General features: G+C 40.6%; 1 protein-coding gene across 1 annotated transcript in view; it reads left to right on the top strand.

Moving 5' to 3' along the window:
- The window catches only part of LOC142385593 (thyrotropin-releasing hormone-degrading ectoenzyme-like), a 303,046-nt gene that overhangs the window by 148,657 nt on the left and 136,915 nt on the right, over nucleotides 1-17,474 (top strand). The window contains exon 5 of the mRNA XM_075472253.1: nucleotides 7,716-7,870. Within this exon, the coding sequence (XP_075328368.1) occupies nucleotides 7,716-7,870 (155 nt within the window). The remainder of the gene's footprint in view (nucleotides 1-7,715; nucleotides 7,871-17,474) is intronic.

The following is a 17,474-nucleotide window of genomic DNA, read 5'->3' as shown; positions in this document are numbered from 1 at the left end:
CTCGATAGCAGACCATGGGTGAGCGTGATGAGCTGGAACTTAAGCACAGTCAAATGTAAACTTTCTCCAATTAGAGAGATTTTCTCTCAAGTCTCCTTTTTTTTGGTCACACTGAGTCGTGAGCTTCTAAAAAACAGGGGACATGACTAATGTGGTGGAAATTTCTGTTAACAAAGCACAGTGAGTCTGCAACAACCTTTCCGAGGTTTATTATGCTTCATGAAGGACAGTAACAGCGCCAGGCTGCAACACATGGGACACATAAGAATATTAGTTGCTGACTTAGCCAGAAATCATGTGTAAATCAAAAAACACATGATGAGGCACCCAGTGTTTTTAAGACAGAGAAAACAACACCTAGCACATTCTTAAGGAGCAGCAATACATTTCCCATCACACTATGAATCGTATGTGTGAACTTTGTGTTGCAGCTGTTTCCAGTTGAAATGCAAAAACCAAAAAACTGTTGCCTTCCAGATTATTAAAAAATAACCCTGCAAAAGTTATGTTATGGCAGTGTGATGTTTGAAAGAATAGGGACATTTGGCCTGGGTGGTGTTGTCAAAAATCCCATGCCGTAGCATCATGGGAAATGTAGGAAATTCGTTGGTTTTGGAGCTTGCCCCAATTAGACGTCAGAACTTTGGATAACTTGGCTTCTGCAGCTTTGATTCCCTTGGAGTACTGTGCCACTTTCTTTATAAGTCACAGGTTTTTGATGCTACAGGCCTGTCCCAAGACTTGCAGGAAACTTTACTAAGTTTAAATGCATTCTTTTTAAGATATCTGTGTCCCTCGACTTTAAATGAGGGCAGTGACAACACATTCATGGCTTAAAAAGACTGGAATAATTACAATAAACGTTCATTTATTTATAGATTTATATGTATTTCAACAAAGGATGTTACATAAAACAGTACAAATAGAATTATTTTATGGGACTCTTGTGATCTCTTCATTATAAAATAATTTGATACACATCTACATGGGCTGTGTGTAGTTGGTATCTATTATGTCACCTCTAATGTGTGTAATCTCTTTACCAAAGCCATCAATTTAAACTTTACTGTAAGATCAGAAATCTTTAGTGATAAAACAGGCAAAAGATGCTGTAATTGCCTTTAACTTTGCTGACTTGTGTCGAGGTTGTGGTTGGAAGAAGTCTTCCACAACCGTATCTTGCTCTTGTGTTGTTGTGCTAGCTGTGTTAGCATCCTGGGATTCACCACGGCTTTTCTACTGGTGAGTGTTCAGATTACTTGTGTCAGCTGTATTGAATCGATGCTTTATAGATTTAAGTCCAATGTTCCATCTTTTTCATAGGTTGAGCAGTTGGAAGTGATGCAGTATCCACACATCAAAGACTAAGATACGATCCGACTTCATGTCTGCCAACAACCTGCTGAATTGTGTAACAGATTCAAACTTCTTGTTAAAATCCAGTACAGCGGCCGCATCAGTTAGGCTGATGTGACGCATCAGTTAGGCTGATGTGACGCATCAGTTTGCCATGACCACAAACTGGTTTTACTTTTTCAGTTGCTTTTTTGTACATCTTGAAACTCATATCTTTAGCCTTTAGTCGTGTTGCTGTGACATAACCTCAGCTGTGATTATGATTGACAATGTTTCTGGGGAGAGGGATGTCTGGTTTTCCCTCCCAGACCTCTTGCCTCCGTGACCCGACCCCAGATAAGTGGAAGAAGATGGATGGATGGATAATGATGATAAGTTTCGTCAGGCTTGGTGTTCAACTATACCAGTTTTGACGCAAACTGTCAAACATTTAGGGCAACTTGAAAAAAATGTCAATTCATCATCGCAACAATCCAGTCAGGCAGAAAACTGTCATTTTAATCCACCTTTAAACTTGCTGTAGTTGTTAAGGCCCGGCATGAAAAAGTGGGCTAAAATGAAAGAAACTGTAAAGTTCTTGAGGTTGCAGGTTTCCAGTGGAGGAAAGATGATGATGATGCATAAGAAAAGGTTCCTGCGCAGTCTCAATACTTGTTCCCAAATTACTGTGCTCTGCTTAGCGAGGCCCCACTGACATCCCCTTCACTGAAAGCTACTGAGAGCATATCAACTTACAGAGAAATGTTTAAACATTATTTCAGAGTTGAAGCTATGAAAGGACACACTCAGAGTTCTTCACAATAGACGCCTCCAGCTCTCAGACACGTGGACACCTAAAAACATTTAACCCAGTGGGTCTCTATCACTTCCTTCTCTCTGCAGAGAGATGCATGTTAGAAAAGAGGCCACCTGGCAGGCAGAGGACTCACATCATGACATTTGTTTATAGCCGATTACCTACCAGACAGAGCTGACTGACAGCTGCTGCAGAGTTCTGCTTTTAAGTTGCAAAAACAGACCGCCGGAGCTCAGCTCTCTGCTGCGAATCTGAGCCCTCAGTGGATGTGTGAAAGACAGCCGGTCTGGACTATTTCCATATATTAAGGCACTATAACTGTCTTTCAAATTAGTTAAAGAGTCCGTGTGTAAATGGAAATATCAAAACATTTTAATTAGCTGGATTAGTTTTTCAAAACAAAGCTGTGATCTGTCAGCTGATGAATAAAAAAACGCTTCTTTTTTTTAGTTTCCATTATCAAAAGGTTTGAAAGCATGAAAGCAATCTGGGATGTTTCTTGTGTTCATTTATTTTTTAAATTTAAAAAAAAAAAATTTTAACCCCTTGTCCTGTCCAGCATTATGGCAGCAGAATTGTAATCTGAATACAGTTAATGCCAAACACATTTGCTATGCCAAGGGAAGCTTTATGAATGTAAAGCTCCCCTTGATGCCCATTAACTCCTTATTTTTATTTATTTATTTTTGTTACAATACTTAACATGATGTGATAGTGTTGAACCAGACCGGGGGACAGAGAGAGAGGGAGAGCGAAGAAGGGAAAAAGAAAAAAAAGGAACAGAAACATGAAGAGACAAACATAGAAAACAGTAAAAAGTCTGAACTGAACTGATTGTTTAACATGGGCTGCACATACAGTAGTTTATATTGAATTAATATTTATCATTAATAAACCTGTCTTTTAACTACACGTTTAATGAAACCTGCCACACATCTGTCGAGCCAACCTAACTCTCTCCTCTCAAGTTATTATCGGTCCTGTTTTCATCATTGGGGATGGAACACATGACTGATCCCATACATGACCAGAGGTGATTCGACCATTTGTTTCCTCAGATATTCATTGACACCCTTCATCACAGCTTCACATATATTTACAGAAGTCTGACTGGATCCATCCTGCGAGCCCACATTGGTCGTTAACACACCAGCAGTTTGGGAATGCGCCCGCAGCGGCTCAACATCAGCACCACTGATCTGTATTCACATCAAAGCTCACTGACTTTTGTCACCAGGTGCTTAATCAGTTTATTGGAGAAATCTTTTGTAAAGGCTGAAAACGTCGCCTCTCTATGCGATTAACGCCTTTCTTTAGCCATCGTCCCAATGAACCAACATCAGAGTTGTTGGAGATTTTACAGTGCACATTGCAACCTCCTCGATAATGTGTGAACGTCTGACTGGCATCTCTTAGTAACACCGTCTGACAGCAACAGGGATTAAATCAGCAATCCGATCTTGTTGTGCCGTAGCTTATAGAGGCCTTCATAGAGTAATCCTTACAGCTATTAACATTATTTTGATTTGATTTTAAAACGGGAGAATGTAATCATCAGCTTTTTTTCTGCGTGTCTCCAGCAGCATGTCTGTGTCTGCAGCGCTGAAGATAGACAAAGAAAATTGTGTGGTTTGCATCATTGAGAGCATTTTTAATGTCACAAATGCCAACAAATCTTTCCTTTTCTGGCTCGCAGCTCAGATGTTTGAAGCAAAACCGACATAAAGATGAATAATTTATCTTTATGGACTGAGAATCGTTCAAACTAAAAATGGATCTGTTCAGTAAAATCATGGAAATACTGCTAATCTGTCCTAAATTTACCACGTACAGTACGATGTAAAACATTTTGAGCCACCTCTCATTTTATTATATATTTACAGGAAAACATGAAACAGGAGCGGTGCTTTATTGGAAAATGTTCAGATGCAACTAAAGAAATGGGAACAAATGATGTGTCCTTGTGACAGACTGCTAGTAGCAAGGTTACTTGAATAAGGTTATTTTAACAATTTCAGTGTTAAGTGGTTTAACAAACACACACATTCCTCTGAAAATGAGTGAAAATAGCAGCCAGTGTCCAAAGAAAAGCTACGAATGAACCTTTGCTCAGAACACTTTGAAAGGAGGTGAAATATAAAGAATTGAGAGGCGCTTGAAGACTTTTGTACAGTACTGTAAATTAGTTTTCCCGTCATATTTAAACTGTACGGACAAGCGCTTTATATCTTTCCTTCTATGCAAAGGAACTTCTGCCTGGCGTAATAGTTTTCTGTGCACGTGATCCCTGCATTCTGACAGAAGTTTTACATTCAAAAGGCAAAGTTTCTGCTCATTTCGGTGGAGAGAAAAGCCTCCTCCTCCTCCTGAAAAACAGCAAGGTTTCTGTTTCAGTGAAAAAGCTCATTTTCACCTTATCACCTCCTCTTTTTTCAGCTCCTCGCCCTCTTTAATCAAGTGTCTTCACTTAAAGGAACTCTATTTCTGGCCCACTTGCTGCTAATATCCCGCTTCTCACTTAAAACAACTCAACCTTTGTGCCAAACACAGCTGCATTTATACTCTTTTTAATTATTTTTAAACCACGTGTAGCAGTGGTGCAGCCTAGAAGAAGAACTCTTCGGCTTCTAAATGCTTCACCATCCCCTCTCTGACTGTGCTCGGTAGGTATGGAGAGTTTTTAAGAGCTTGTTTGGTGAAAACTCTACCTGCTGGAAAAAGGCTCAGGGTAAACCAAAAAACTGTCCACCAAAGCTTGTAACAGAACTTCATATCAGAGCAACACTTTCATGTATCGTAACTTGCCAGATTCCTGAAAAGGATAGTCGCCAGTGCGACTATCTGGTGACTATCCTACAGCTTTGAGCTGTTCTCTCATCACACATTAATTGTATTTCTTCTTCCAGTCATCAATAAGTCAAACCAGCATGAAAGGATGTTCAACACACTTTTTAAACGGAGAAGTGCTTTCTGGGTTGTCTCTTATTTACAAGTGTTCTCTGGCTGTTTAATCACACGTCTGTTATAAACAGTCTCCAGTTGTTAGGTAAACCAAAAGGAATAACTGTTTTTTTTTTTTTCTTCCTGGCAACTTAATAAATGAATTCTAGAAACATGTAAACACGTTCCCCCAATATCTTCACTGCAGAACTTAAAGGGATAGTTCGCCCTTTTTGACATGAAGCTGTATGACATCCCATATTAGCAATATCATTTATTAAATTTGACTTACCCCCCGCTGCGTCCTGTAAGCCGAGTTCCGGCCTCGTTTTGGTGTTGACGAAGGTAGTCCGGCTAGTTGGCTGGGGACACAAAAATAAAGCATTTTGCTTCTCAAAACAATATGTGTTCAAAAGAGTAATACATTTGCATCACAAAATCGTTGTGATAAATGATATTGCCAATATGGGATGTCATACAGCTTCATGTTAAAAGAGGCGAACTATCCCTTTAACCCATTGAGGCCGGGAAAGCGTTGCCGCATTTCTACCTTTAAAGCCGGGGGCGCTGTTGCGTTATTCTACCTTTAAGGCCGGGAAAGCGTACACGTCTTTTTTCATGTATAAGGTTGTTTTGCACCAATTACTGACCTCTGCGCCAATTAAATGCATTATAATAGACACGTGAGAGTGTCGTCATGTTCCTCGTGTCATTGTTTTGAAGTTAAGTTACATCAAAAAAAAAAAAAAGTTAAGTTTCATCGAACAAGCATGGAGGACTTTCAGTCCGCACACCAGCGGTGAAAGTCGATTTACCTGCAGATGCCACACCGTTGCAGGCATTTAATCATATTTTTACTGAGGAGCTTTGGGTGCATCTCGTTTCCGAGACGAATACGTACAGTGACCAGGTACTTCAGACTCCAGCTCGAGCAAAGATGGCAAGGTGGTCACACGTAACTGTGCCGGAGATGAAAACGTTTATTGGAATGTGTATGGGCTCCTTGTGCTGCCAGTACGAAGAGATTATTGGCGATAAAATAAATATATAAATAAATAATTTAAATATAAAATTTAATTTAATTTAATTTTATTACTGTTTTCTAATTTAAAATAGTGCTGTTCCTGTACATTACTTTTTACATTTTCTATTTTCGTGACGGTGTTTGTAAATGAACTCAATTTCCAAAGAAAGCCACAGGTGTAAGCTCTCAAATACTTTTTGAATTTTGTTTCTATCTGCTACAGAGGCTGAGAAATCAATCATTTAGTAATTGCTGAATTTCCAGAAAAACTTCAGGTTTTAGGGGGTCTTTCTGAAATCGCCGATAGGTTTTACAGGCATTCTTTTCCAGGCGTCTTAGGCCTAAATGGGTTAAGCAAGGAGGAACTCTGTTGAACAGTTAGGAATTATGACAGAGGATGAGTGGGAAAAATACTGACTATCAGAGACTGAGAAAGTGGCTTTCAGTGGCCATTTTGCAGGATTCTTTGGCCTCACAAATCAAAGCCTCGACATCAGTTTTTAATGACACGAGGCGTATTTTAGACCAAACTTTTCCAAACCCTAACTGAGATGTTGGTACTTTAATCTAACCAATTCATTGTGGTTTTGAAAGTTTACCAAACAGCCATTAAAAAAAACTAAAGTAAACCGTGAGTTCTTTGTAAAGACACGTAATATGAAAGCAATTCTTGTTCGATTCAGCTGTTTATTTAACAGCACAGCCTCAGGGTTACGGAGGGATTCTTTCAGAGAAGAAAAAGGAAACAATAATTTGTTAATAATTTCCTAGGTGACATCGGGCTGTCTAAGCCATGTTTTTCTTCCCCTAAACCTAACCAAGCGGTTATGAAGCTCAAGCTTAATTGAATATCGAATGAAAATAAAAGTAAAAGTTACCTAAAAAAAAATCCAAACGATAGAAAACGTCCCCATCTATGGGCTTTTCTAGGTCTTTTATAAAGAGAATCAGTGTTTCCACCATGCTATGACAGAACTGCACACTAACTTAGCACATGGATTCTTTCGGTGGAAGCAGAACCTAATTGGCATTACCACTTCATGAGATGTTGCTTATTTCCTGTTTTTTTGTGAAATCGGGTTACTGAGACGTCATCACATTTGACAAAACAACAGTATTTGGCCTCCTGTGATGGGAACTGATTGGGATTTCTCAGATTTCATGAAATGACAAAACTGTTCTGTTTGGATTAATGGTGTCTTAAAGGAACCTTTTGAACAGAAGCAATTAGCCCAAAATATCTCAAGTCTTTCAACACCACTGCCCCTTTTCTCCCTGTTTTTTTTCTACTTCTTTTTTCAGTTGCTCTGCTTCTCTCTTATTCAGATGTTGAATATTACCTGGAAAACGTCTTAAATCCATTCTTGGGGGATAATAGGATTCTGCTGGCAGGTTGTTAAAGTGACTCATGTGTTTAATTTTAACCCAAAATGGGATCTGCTCTAATCTCAGCAGTCATCCTGTTAAAAGATCCGCCTCCTTTTATTTAAGTGGTGGAATCTCACTGGATAGGACCGACTGTGAGTTTATCAGTGCAAGAGCTCGTCCAGCAAGTGTTGAAAAGCTGAAATGTGTTGTCATGTGTGTGCTTTTTTACAGACTTATTGGCGGTACCCAAACATCCGTATGCTGCCATGGAGAACTGGGGGCTGAGCGTTTTCGTGGAGCAGAAGATACTGTTGGATGCTGAGGTGTCGTCGTCGTCCTATCAGATGGAGCTCACTATGGTTGTCGTTCATGAGATCTGTCACCAGGTAAGGAACGGGTTTTATGGTCATGTCCTTCTATCAAGCCGGCTGAATGATGCTGACAGCCATGTGACTTATGATGGAGGTAAACTGCTTGGTTTGGTCAAGCTGTCCGATCAGCTGTTTCTTACCTTGATGGCACTGAACCAGGTTTCAGACACTTTTGCTGAAACTTTTTACATGAATTAATTCCAAACCTCCCAGTGAGACGTGTCAGTCAGACTGATGTTAGGAAATGGTAAGATTTCTTCAGTACTGCTGTTTGGTAGCACAGCAACGGTGCTGAAGGAAAGTCGGTCAGTAGCTTTGTCAAGATGGGGGTCAGTCGATGATGTGTAGAGACCAACAAAATATAATATTAACCCCTCAACGCCTGAATTTATATAGCTGTATATAAAAAAAAATGTTTTGTGTGTGTTTTAGCCTTTAAGTAGATGGTAAATAATGCTGAGATTATTAATTTCACTTTTGCACAGAAAAGAAATAGAATTTTTGGTATGTTGCAAATTTGCAACAACAGGCATCCTGATCAATTTGGAGTCAACGGTTACTCCTGCTTTGGTTTGTAGCATATATGCGACAATAGGCGTTAAGGGGATAATAATAAATTTTATTTACAATGCACTCTTCATCAGGGATCTCAGAGTGCTACAAGGTAAAAGCAACAAGTTAAAAGCATAAAAGAAAAATAAAGAAAAATAATAAAATACACAGATCATGTCTTTTTTTAATAAAAAGTTCTTTTAGGGCAGCTTTGAAAGAGTCTAGACCCTGTGCAGCCATCAGCTGGAGGCGAGGGGCCGCCGAGCAGAAGGCTCGGTCCCCCATGGTGGAGTGCTTGGTGCTGAGAGCTCGGACTAGGAGGCTGCCTGTAGATCTGAGGGTGTGGGTGGAGGATTGTGGCGTGCTGAGTTCTTGTAAGTAGGGAGGTGCGTGTCCATTGAGGCATTTGTGGGTGAGCAGCATCATTTTATAATTAATCTGGAATGGGAGAGGGAGCCAATGAAGTGAGTAGAGGGATGAGGGTTATGTGCTCATATTTTTGGACTCTCATCAGGACCCTGGCAGCACTGTTTTGAATGTATTTAAGCTTCTGGATGTACTTGCCAGGAATCCCGTTGAAGAGTCCATTGCAGTAGTCCAGTCTCGAGGAGATGAAGGCACGGACAAGCTTCTCAGCATCTGGCAGGGTTAAAGTGGGGCGTGCGAAGATGGTGGAATGAGATCTTGCACAATTGCTTGATATGGTCATTGAAAGTCAGATGGGGATTGAACTGAACTCCCAGATTTGTGACTGAGGAGGAGAGAGGGATGATTTGGCCATCAAAGTAACGTTGAGATATGGGTGAAGATTACCCACTCCCTCTTTGGATAAGTTTAGACTAGGGCTGGGCGAGTTAACTCGTTATAATCGCGTTAACTCGTTAATTATTTAACTCCGACAAATATTTTATTGCGCATTAATGCAGTTTTTATTTATTTTTGGGGGGGCTTTTGTGCCTTTAATGGATAGGAAAGTTCCGAGAGACAGGAAGCAGGGGCCAGAGAGAGGGGGGACAACACGCAGCACAGGGCCGTCCGATGCGGGACTCGAACCGGGGCCAGCTGCAGCGAGGACTATAGCCTCTGTACATGGGGCGCCTACTCAACCCACTACACCACAGACCACCCCTGTTTTATTATTTCTTTTATTTTGTAAAAGTCTGTTGCTCACAGGCTTTTATTTTGTAAAAGTCTGTTGCTGTCTGCTGCAGAACCGGAAAAGAAAGTAATCGGCGGATCCACCAAACCTGGAGAAGGGTACGGAACTTTTACTCGGCCGTTTTCATTTTAAAGTTCTTCCAGACGGCGGAGTCGACAGAACCAAAGTCATCTGTAAACACTGCCAAGTTGAATTGTCTTCTCAGCGTAGTAGTTCCAGTCTAAAATATCACTTAAAGGCAAAACACACAACTGATAGCAGCAAGTCATTCAAGGAAACAGACAGTGGAGCGAGGCTTCTACATAAAAACTACAGAAAGATGCTGATGTTAAAAGTGTGTTTGCACAACAAATGTTATGGCACTTTCATTCATATGGCAGCACATTTAAAATAAAACTAAATGCTAATAGCTATAAACTACTTTTGAATTCATTTTTTGATTTTGCGTACAAATGCGATTAATTGTGATTAATCAGGGAAATCATGTGATTAATTAGATTAAAATTTTTAATCGTTGCCCAGCCCTAATTTAGACAAGACGTTTTAAGGTTTCTTGACACTGACTGTTTGGTCAGGTTTAGGTTATGCAATTTCCTGGTTATGTTTAGGAAAAGTCACAGTTCAAGCGGCTCAATATCACAATCCCTCTGGTTAGGTTTAATCAAGAAGTCTAGAGTTTCTTGTCAGTCAGTTTGATTATAATTTGTCAATAAAACTTCCTGGTTCCTAAGTTTAGGGAAAAATAAATCTTTAGGCAGCTCATCATCAAAATCACTCTTTGGTTAGGTGTAGACAAGAACTTTGGAGTTGTGAAAAAGCCAATAATACGTTCAAACATATCTTTAGCATCTACAAGAGCAGATTTTCATGTTTTACAGTTAAAAAAACGAATTCTTCTTCATGTGTTTTGAAGCAGCAGATTCTCTTATCTTCACTTTGAAATGCTACATTTTAGCCCCCGTCCCGTCTGCTTTGGTTGGTCAGTGGAGGGTGAGGCACAATCTCGTTCTTTGAGGTGTGCCAAAATAAATATAGATAAAATGAATGCGAGACAAATATAGGCTACATGAATCTATGAGGGAAGATTTATTCATGGTGATGAAGGGTCAAAACGTTTAAAGACCAGTTTTTCTCGTTCCATCGTTCCTGTGTGTTCGGAAAATAAATACAAGCAGATCATCGGGTGGCAGGCTTGATGCTTCCTGCTTATGTTCCAACAACAGCAGGTGTTGAAAATGTCCTGTTAACACTGTGTCGAGCTGAATGTTTCATTCGGATTGTCAAATATCTGCTCATGAACCTGTGATGCCGCTCTCATGTGGCGCTTTGTTCATTCGTCACACAGACCAGTTTTTGTTTTGTTTGCCGCATTAAAATGAAATGCAGACAACAACCGGGCTGAAACTGCTGCCGTGTGGTTTGAACTTGAATCTGTCTGCAGAGATTTAACATAATCTGATCACAGAAAGTGTTTAGAAAGAATCAGAGAGGTCGTACAGAGGTCAATGCTTTACTTTAATAGCCCACTCCTTGAAAATGACTGTTAAATGTAACATCACTTCTGTGAGCCATGGTGTCTGGATAGCATGAATAGTCTGTAGTGTGTGCATTTATGCACTACACTAATAATGCTTGCTGGAGTTTCTCATTCTTCAATATATTTGAAGTCATTGACTTTTGTGTGTGTCTGTGTGGTGATGAAGAGTTTAAGGCCTTACCTCGGTTTTAGAACACTTACCTTACCTCAAGATTAAGATGTTACACAAATTATTGCATCCCTGGAGAGATTTCCATTCCAAACAAATCGATCGCCTTTCCGCATAGTTCCCACAACAGCAAACTGCAGGATATATATGAAAGTTTGTAGGGGTGTTTTAAGCCTTTACTGGACATTTAAAGTTTAGGAGACAGGAAAGGTGGCAGAGAAACACAGCTTAATCTTTCAGTGAAGAACCGAAAACTCGTTGAAAAAATTCTTAATTTGGACTTCAGTGTGTGAGGAGTTAGAGTTCCTGACCAGGGCTGTGTTCGAAACCGCATACTTCTCCTACTACTAATACTAACTTTAACTTTTTTAAGTTCCCGGATGTATACTAGATGCATACTAGATTCGCCGAAATGTTGAGTATGCATCATGAGGTCAGGGCTCTCAAGTTTTCAAGTTTGCTTGGAGTGAGATTCGGGCGGGGCAGGGGCCGGGCCTTGTGCGTGGGGGGGTTTCTTTCGTTTTTTTTTGGGGGGGGTCCCTTGCAGTATCCCATCGCCATAAACTAGCTACTTAAAGAACAAAGAAATTGTTTTATTTATACCAAAATCCCAAATCTTCACTTTTACACTAAATTCTGCTATATTTTAAAATAAATTGTTTTAGGTATGCAAAGTCTTAACAAACAAAAAACAGACAAATTAAATTAAGAAAAACAAACATAACCCCAAATGGGCCCCTTGAGCAGTCCCTCTCTGTGTGTGTTTGTTTATGAGTGTTGTTGTAAGTGTTTGTGGCAGATTTTGATGCTTGATGACTGATATTGGGGGCTCCCATTTAAAGCACTGTGGCTCAATGTCAGCCATTTTCACAGTCATGATGGATGACAGAGTTCCATTCAGAAACAAAGTGTTCCTGGTCTTGGTTTTATTGAGCCCCACCATGGAAAAAACCCTCTCTGCATCAGCATTTCAGTGTGGCAGAACTAATACCAGTTTGGCAATTGTAGATAGCCTTATTGGGAATCTGTTCATATCAGTCACTTTTGAAAAAAATGAACCACGGAAGCCTAATTACACTCCTACATATTTTTCATTTTTCATTAAGTTGCTCATGTCAAAGGGTGTGTGCTGAATATTTAGGCCTTCTACTCCAACGAACACTTTAACCGGCAGGTATTGGTCTTTTACAAGGAGTAGGAAAACTATAGTAACTAATAAAAGATTCAAATAAATGAAGATATGACCTGCTGATGATCCTGACGGTTCTCTTCCACCTCCAGCTCGTCTACAACTTCTGCACGCATTCAGAGCATAATAGGCTATGTCCGCTGTGCATTCATGGGACGCGTGCTTGCAGCTGAAAGCTATTTCACACCCGGCAACAAGAAATTCTGTTTTCTGATTGGCTGAGAAATTCTATTTTGTGATTTGCCGATGGGTTGCTAAATCAAGACAGCTGTACCAGAGCTATAGTTCTGAGCTGTACGAGCGCACAGTAACCTACCATTGACTCGTTTATAGTATAGGCCATTAGAATTTCTGTGCGACGAAGTTGATCATTTCTCAGCGTGAGATGGCATGTGTGGCGTGTGAGCGTGTGAACTTGTTGAAATGCGTGTGTCTCACGCTCATTGCGTGAGACTTGAGAGCCCTGATGAGGTTACTTGTCATATTCAAACTACCCAAGATGCAAAGTAACTTGACGTCGTCGATTGTCATTTCCTGTCAAAACGGCAGTTTCAAGCTAGCTACAATGAGAGTAGGTTCACTTCTGTTTTCAAAACTAAAACACCAATTGTATCGTAATGGCTTTCCCTATGATAAAAGGCAATGGGTATTTTATTTTGTGAAAATAACCGGAAGTGCGTTGCTCACTACGGCTAGCTTTAGTAGCGCCGAATTCGTTGGAAGAAAATTGTAAATGGCCGGTATTTTGTCAGATTTTCAACACGTTGGGGATATAAAAGACTACTTTCTCGCCTGAAAATGTTTCAAATGTTGCTAAAGTTATATATTTGCAGAGTTTATAGCCTGAGCCGAAATCAGCTTCAGGCCGGTTGATTTCGGCTCGGGCAGGAGTGAAGTGCACTGGGTGTAAACGCTCTGCATACTGTCTGATCGATGAGTATGCAGTATGCAAGTATGTAGTATGTAGTAGGCGGTTTCGAACACATCCCAGGTGTTAGATGTCTCTGTAGTGATTGAGGTGAAGGGTATGATTTTCTCCCAGACTCATATCCTTTGCAATCAGTCTGACTGGAAAGAAAAAAGAAACCCATTGAGTTGTGGGTTTTGATGCTCTCTGGTCAGCAGTGTCTCAGGCTGTGTTCCACCCGAACACAGTGACATGGGTGGTGTATGTCATGGAGGATGCTCTGCACTGGTCTCCTGCAGCATTCTTCGGTAGATTGCATGTGTGGAGGAGAGGTCAGAGACGATGATTGTCTCTGCTGCTTTTATGACTCGTCGAAGAGATATCCTATTAGTCTGAGTGGTGTTACCAAACCACGCAGTGAAGATCACAGCACTCTCTGTGAGTCCTCTGTCGTCCTGTGGTGATCCCGCTGGAAGAAGTTGAACAGACAAAACATGTATTATCTTAGTTTGTTTCTTCCTTATCGTCCTAACTTTTTTGGTTATTTGGGGTTGTACTTCCTGTCTTGACTGTTGAGATAAAAACTGTTGTGATAATATGAACTTTTTTCATTTTTCATAGTTCAGTATATGTACTAAATGTAAAATCGATGCTCAAAAAAAAGATTTAGGCTGTGTTCGAAACCGCATACTTCTCCTACTACTTCTGCTCACTTTCTGAGTTAGTATGCGAGTTTGAGTAGGCGAGAAGTTCCCGGATGCTTACTAGATTCACCAAAATGTTGGTTATGCATCATGAGGCTACTACTCAAACTCAAACTACCCAAGATGCAACGTAACGTGACGTCGCCGATCGTCATTTCCTGTCAAAACGGCAGTTTCAAAGTAGCTACAACGAGGGTAGGTTCACTTCCTGTTTTCAAAACAAAAGCACCAATTGTATCGTAATTGCTTTCCCTATGATAAAAGGCAACGGGTATTTTATTTTGTGAAAATAACCGGAAGTGCGTTGCTCACTACGGCTAGCTTTAGTAGCGCCAAATTCGTCTGAACAAAATTGTAAACAGCCGGTATTTTGTCAGATTTTCAACACGTTGGGGATCTAAATGACTACTTTCTCGCCTGAAAATGTTTCAAATGTTGCTAAAGTTTACAGAGTTTAGAGCTTAAGGGAAATCAGCTTCAGGCCGGCTAATTTCGGCTCGGGCAGGAGCGAAATGCATTGTGGGTAAACACTCTGCATACTTTCTGATCGATGAGTATGCAGTATGTTTCAAAGTTGTTTGGTGGACTGTGGATATGTCACTGCAAGGATATCTCCAGCCTCATTGTTTGTGGTGCTTGGCGGAGGTAAACAGTTGCTGGTTCTTGACCTCCTGGCTCCATCTGTCCACTATGACAGAATGTAGTGGAATGGTTGCTGTAGCAAGATGGCCTTCCCTCCTCAGGTCAAACCAGCCTCCTCGGCCTCGCTATCCACCAGACGACCGCAGTCCAGTGTCCTGTTCCAAGGACTCGACGAACGGATTTAACGTTCAGTTGTTGAGAGGCTGGGTGTGGGGTCCCATGATGCTCTGGGAACTTTGACCTCAACATATTCAGCAGTTTTGCCCTCCACATACCCAGCCCTTCTTCGTCTTTGCAGGAGTCAGAGACCCTCATCATTCCTTGTAAAGTTTTCATTTGACACAAAGTGTGGAGAATTCTTACTACCGTTGTCTTATCTTTAATATTTGTGAGTCAAATGTCACCTTAACTATCCACCCACTCTCATCCACTGAGGCAAAGAAAAAGATTAATTAAACTTGCATTCTGCATTGTTGAGTTACCCAAAATAACGGTTGGTTAATTCTCTCAGCGCAACAACCAGCAAAGAACCTGAAGGACTGCAGCTGCCTGTGTAATATATGTGAGAATATCTGCACACGCCTGCCTGCTGTTCGGCACAGGCCTTCAGGGCTCTGGGTGATACTTTATCAGGTCCGGCTGCTTGCTCTGTTCACCCGTCTCATAGCTTTATGGACCTGCGTGAGTGCCTCGTGTGAAAAGTAGTGTCCTCTACATTAGGAGGACACAATCTATCAAATCCTGCACTAAAAAACGCTGCTGCCATTTCTTATGTTGCTGATTCTTCTTTTAACGTGATTGACTTGATATTATCCTACAAACTGCCGGCGTTGTCATGTGAACTGGGACAAATCCTTTTATTAGACAGAAGAGCCATTATTCAGTAGTTTTTATTCAAAAATATGCAAAGATATCTTTTTATGCTCAAGGCTCAAGGCTTGCTGTATTTAAATGATCCCAACATCAGAACTGTAATAATCCCTGAGGGGAAATGCTTTTGTTCCAGTGAAAACATCTGTCATTGCTTAATAGGAAGGAAATGAGTTTGATTTCTTTTGTCTGTTTTCTTTGCTTTGCTCGTTGGCAGAATATCTAAAAAATAAATGAGCAGATTTTTTGGTAAAACTCAGTGGAAAGTGCAACTGATTAATTTTGTCCGTTTTTTTTTTATTATCTTGTGCAGCCCTGAACATAAACTGAGCTGCAAAAACAGTGTAAGTATCTGAAAAGGGATTCTGCAGCCTTGGCAGTAGTAAACAGTAACAGTAGTTAATCTTTGCTGACATGCTGATGCTTGTGAATCTGTTCAGGATTCAGCTCTCAGGTCATGCTCGTGTGTACACAGGTAAAATCCCCAGCATGGTGCTGCGAATGGTGTTTCCTAGGTAAAAAAAAGTTCCTTTTGGAAAAGCTGGATTTCTTGACAATACGATATCTTGCAGTAACTAGAAGTGTCACTGAGTCTGAGCATATGAGATGCAGTCGTGAAACACAGGGTGAAAAAAAGAAACCTTTTCCGTTAACAGACACAAATTATCTGCGTGTGAACAGACTGAACATGACAAAACAGCTTCAACTGCAGCACCAATGAGCTGTGTGTGTGTGTCTGTGTGGATGTGTTCCAAAGCTTCTCCGGCTTTGGCAGAGGACTGTTTTTACAGTGTGACTTCAAATAGACCAAGAGCAGACAAACATAATGATGCAGAAGAACTTTTGAAGCTTCTTATAAGTAAAAAGAAAGAGGAGTGCAAGCCAGCAAGTAAGCTTGAAGACTACAGACGGATGAAGAACAAATAGGAGGAGGAGGAGGGAGGGAACGTAGGAGACGGAAGCAAAGAAGTGAAGGAGAGTAAGAATGGAAACGACACATGTTAAACAAGAATAAGAGGAACAAAAAGACAGAAAGAGAGCAGAACGCTGTAAAAATATCCCAAGCTCTCTCCCTCATTCAGTTTCGCTGCTGAGCTCTAAAAACACGCATTTTCTCTTTCTCCTCTCTGAATCCAGCGCCGCATGGATTCTGGCAAGCTGTGAAAACAGCGACTGTAAGCTCAAACAATTAATATTAACAGACACATCGTTAACATACATGAGAGGGGAAAAAATTAGGAAGGCATTACAGCGCGAGGCTGGAATTACCCACAACAAAAAGTAGGAGCATCGTTTTCCTGCCAACAGTGGCATTTCAGCTCAGCTTTTTATACGTATTAAAAAACAGCTGGAAACAGAAAAAAATCCGAATATCATGAAAGCTTTTGTCTTGAAGAGATGTAAAACTTTTTGGTCCAATGGCAATAGTTTAGGCATTTAAATGATCAGTTGTAGTCATCAAATGACAGAGGTGACACAGGTTTGGAACTAGAGAAATCTAAATCTAAATCTATTTCAATATTAAACACAATGGACTTGATCAAAAATGCATCTGCTTTGGAACAGACTAAAAACTTTTGAAGGGTGGTCTTTTGATGAAGACTGCACGACCACCACTCCAGAGAACAGGCCGGATGTCGCCTTGCGTTTCCTCTGCCTCAAAGTCTCGGTTTCCCATCACAAGCTGAGAGAGCTTTTCACCCACCGACTCCTTCCAAGTGTTCGATTGTGGAAGTCCTCTTGATTAAGTTAGGACATATGGATTTGCAGTAAACACTTTGAATAAAATGAAATTGAATATGCAGGATTTTTGGGTAATCATTGTACAATATTTAGCCTCTCCCTTACTGAGTGAAATGATCCAGAACTATCTGCATAGCAGCCACGATA

The sequence above is a fragment of the Odontesthes bonariensis genome, chromosome 8 (genome assembly GCF_027942865.1).
Source record: "Odontesthes bonariensis isolate fOdoBon6 chromosome 8, fOdoBon6.hap1, whole genome shotgun sequence".
Classification (NCBI taxonomy): Eukaryota; Metazoa; Chordata; class Actinopteri; order Atheriniformes; family Atherinopsidae; genus Odontesthes; species Odontesthes bonariensis.
The sequence above is the reverse complement of the archived record's forward strand: the minus strand, read 5'-3'. Positions and strand labels throughout refer to the sequence as shown.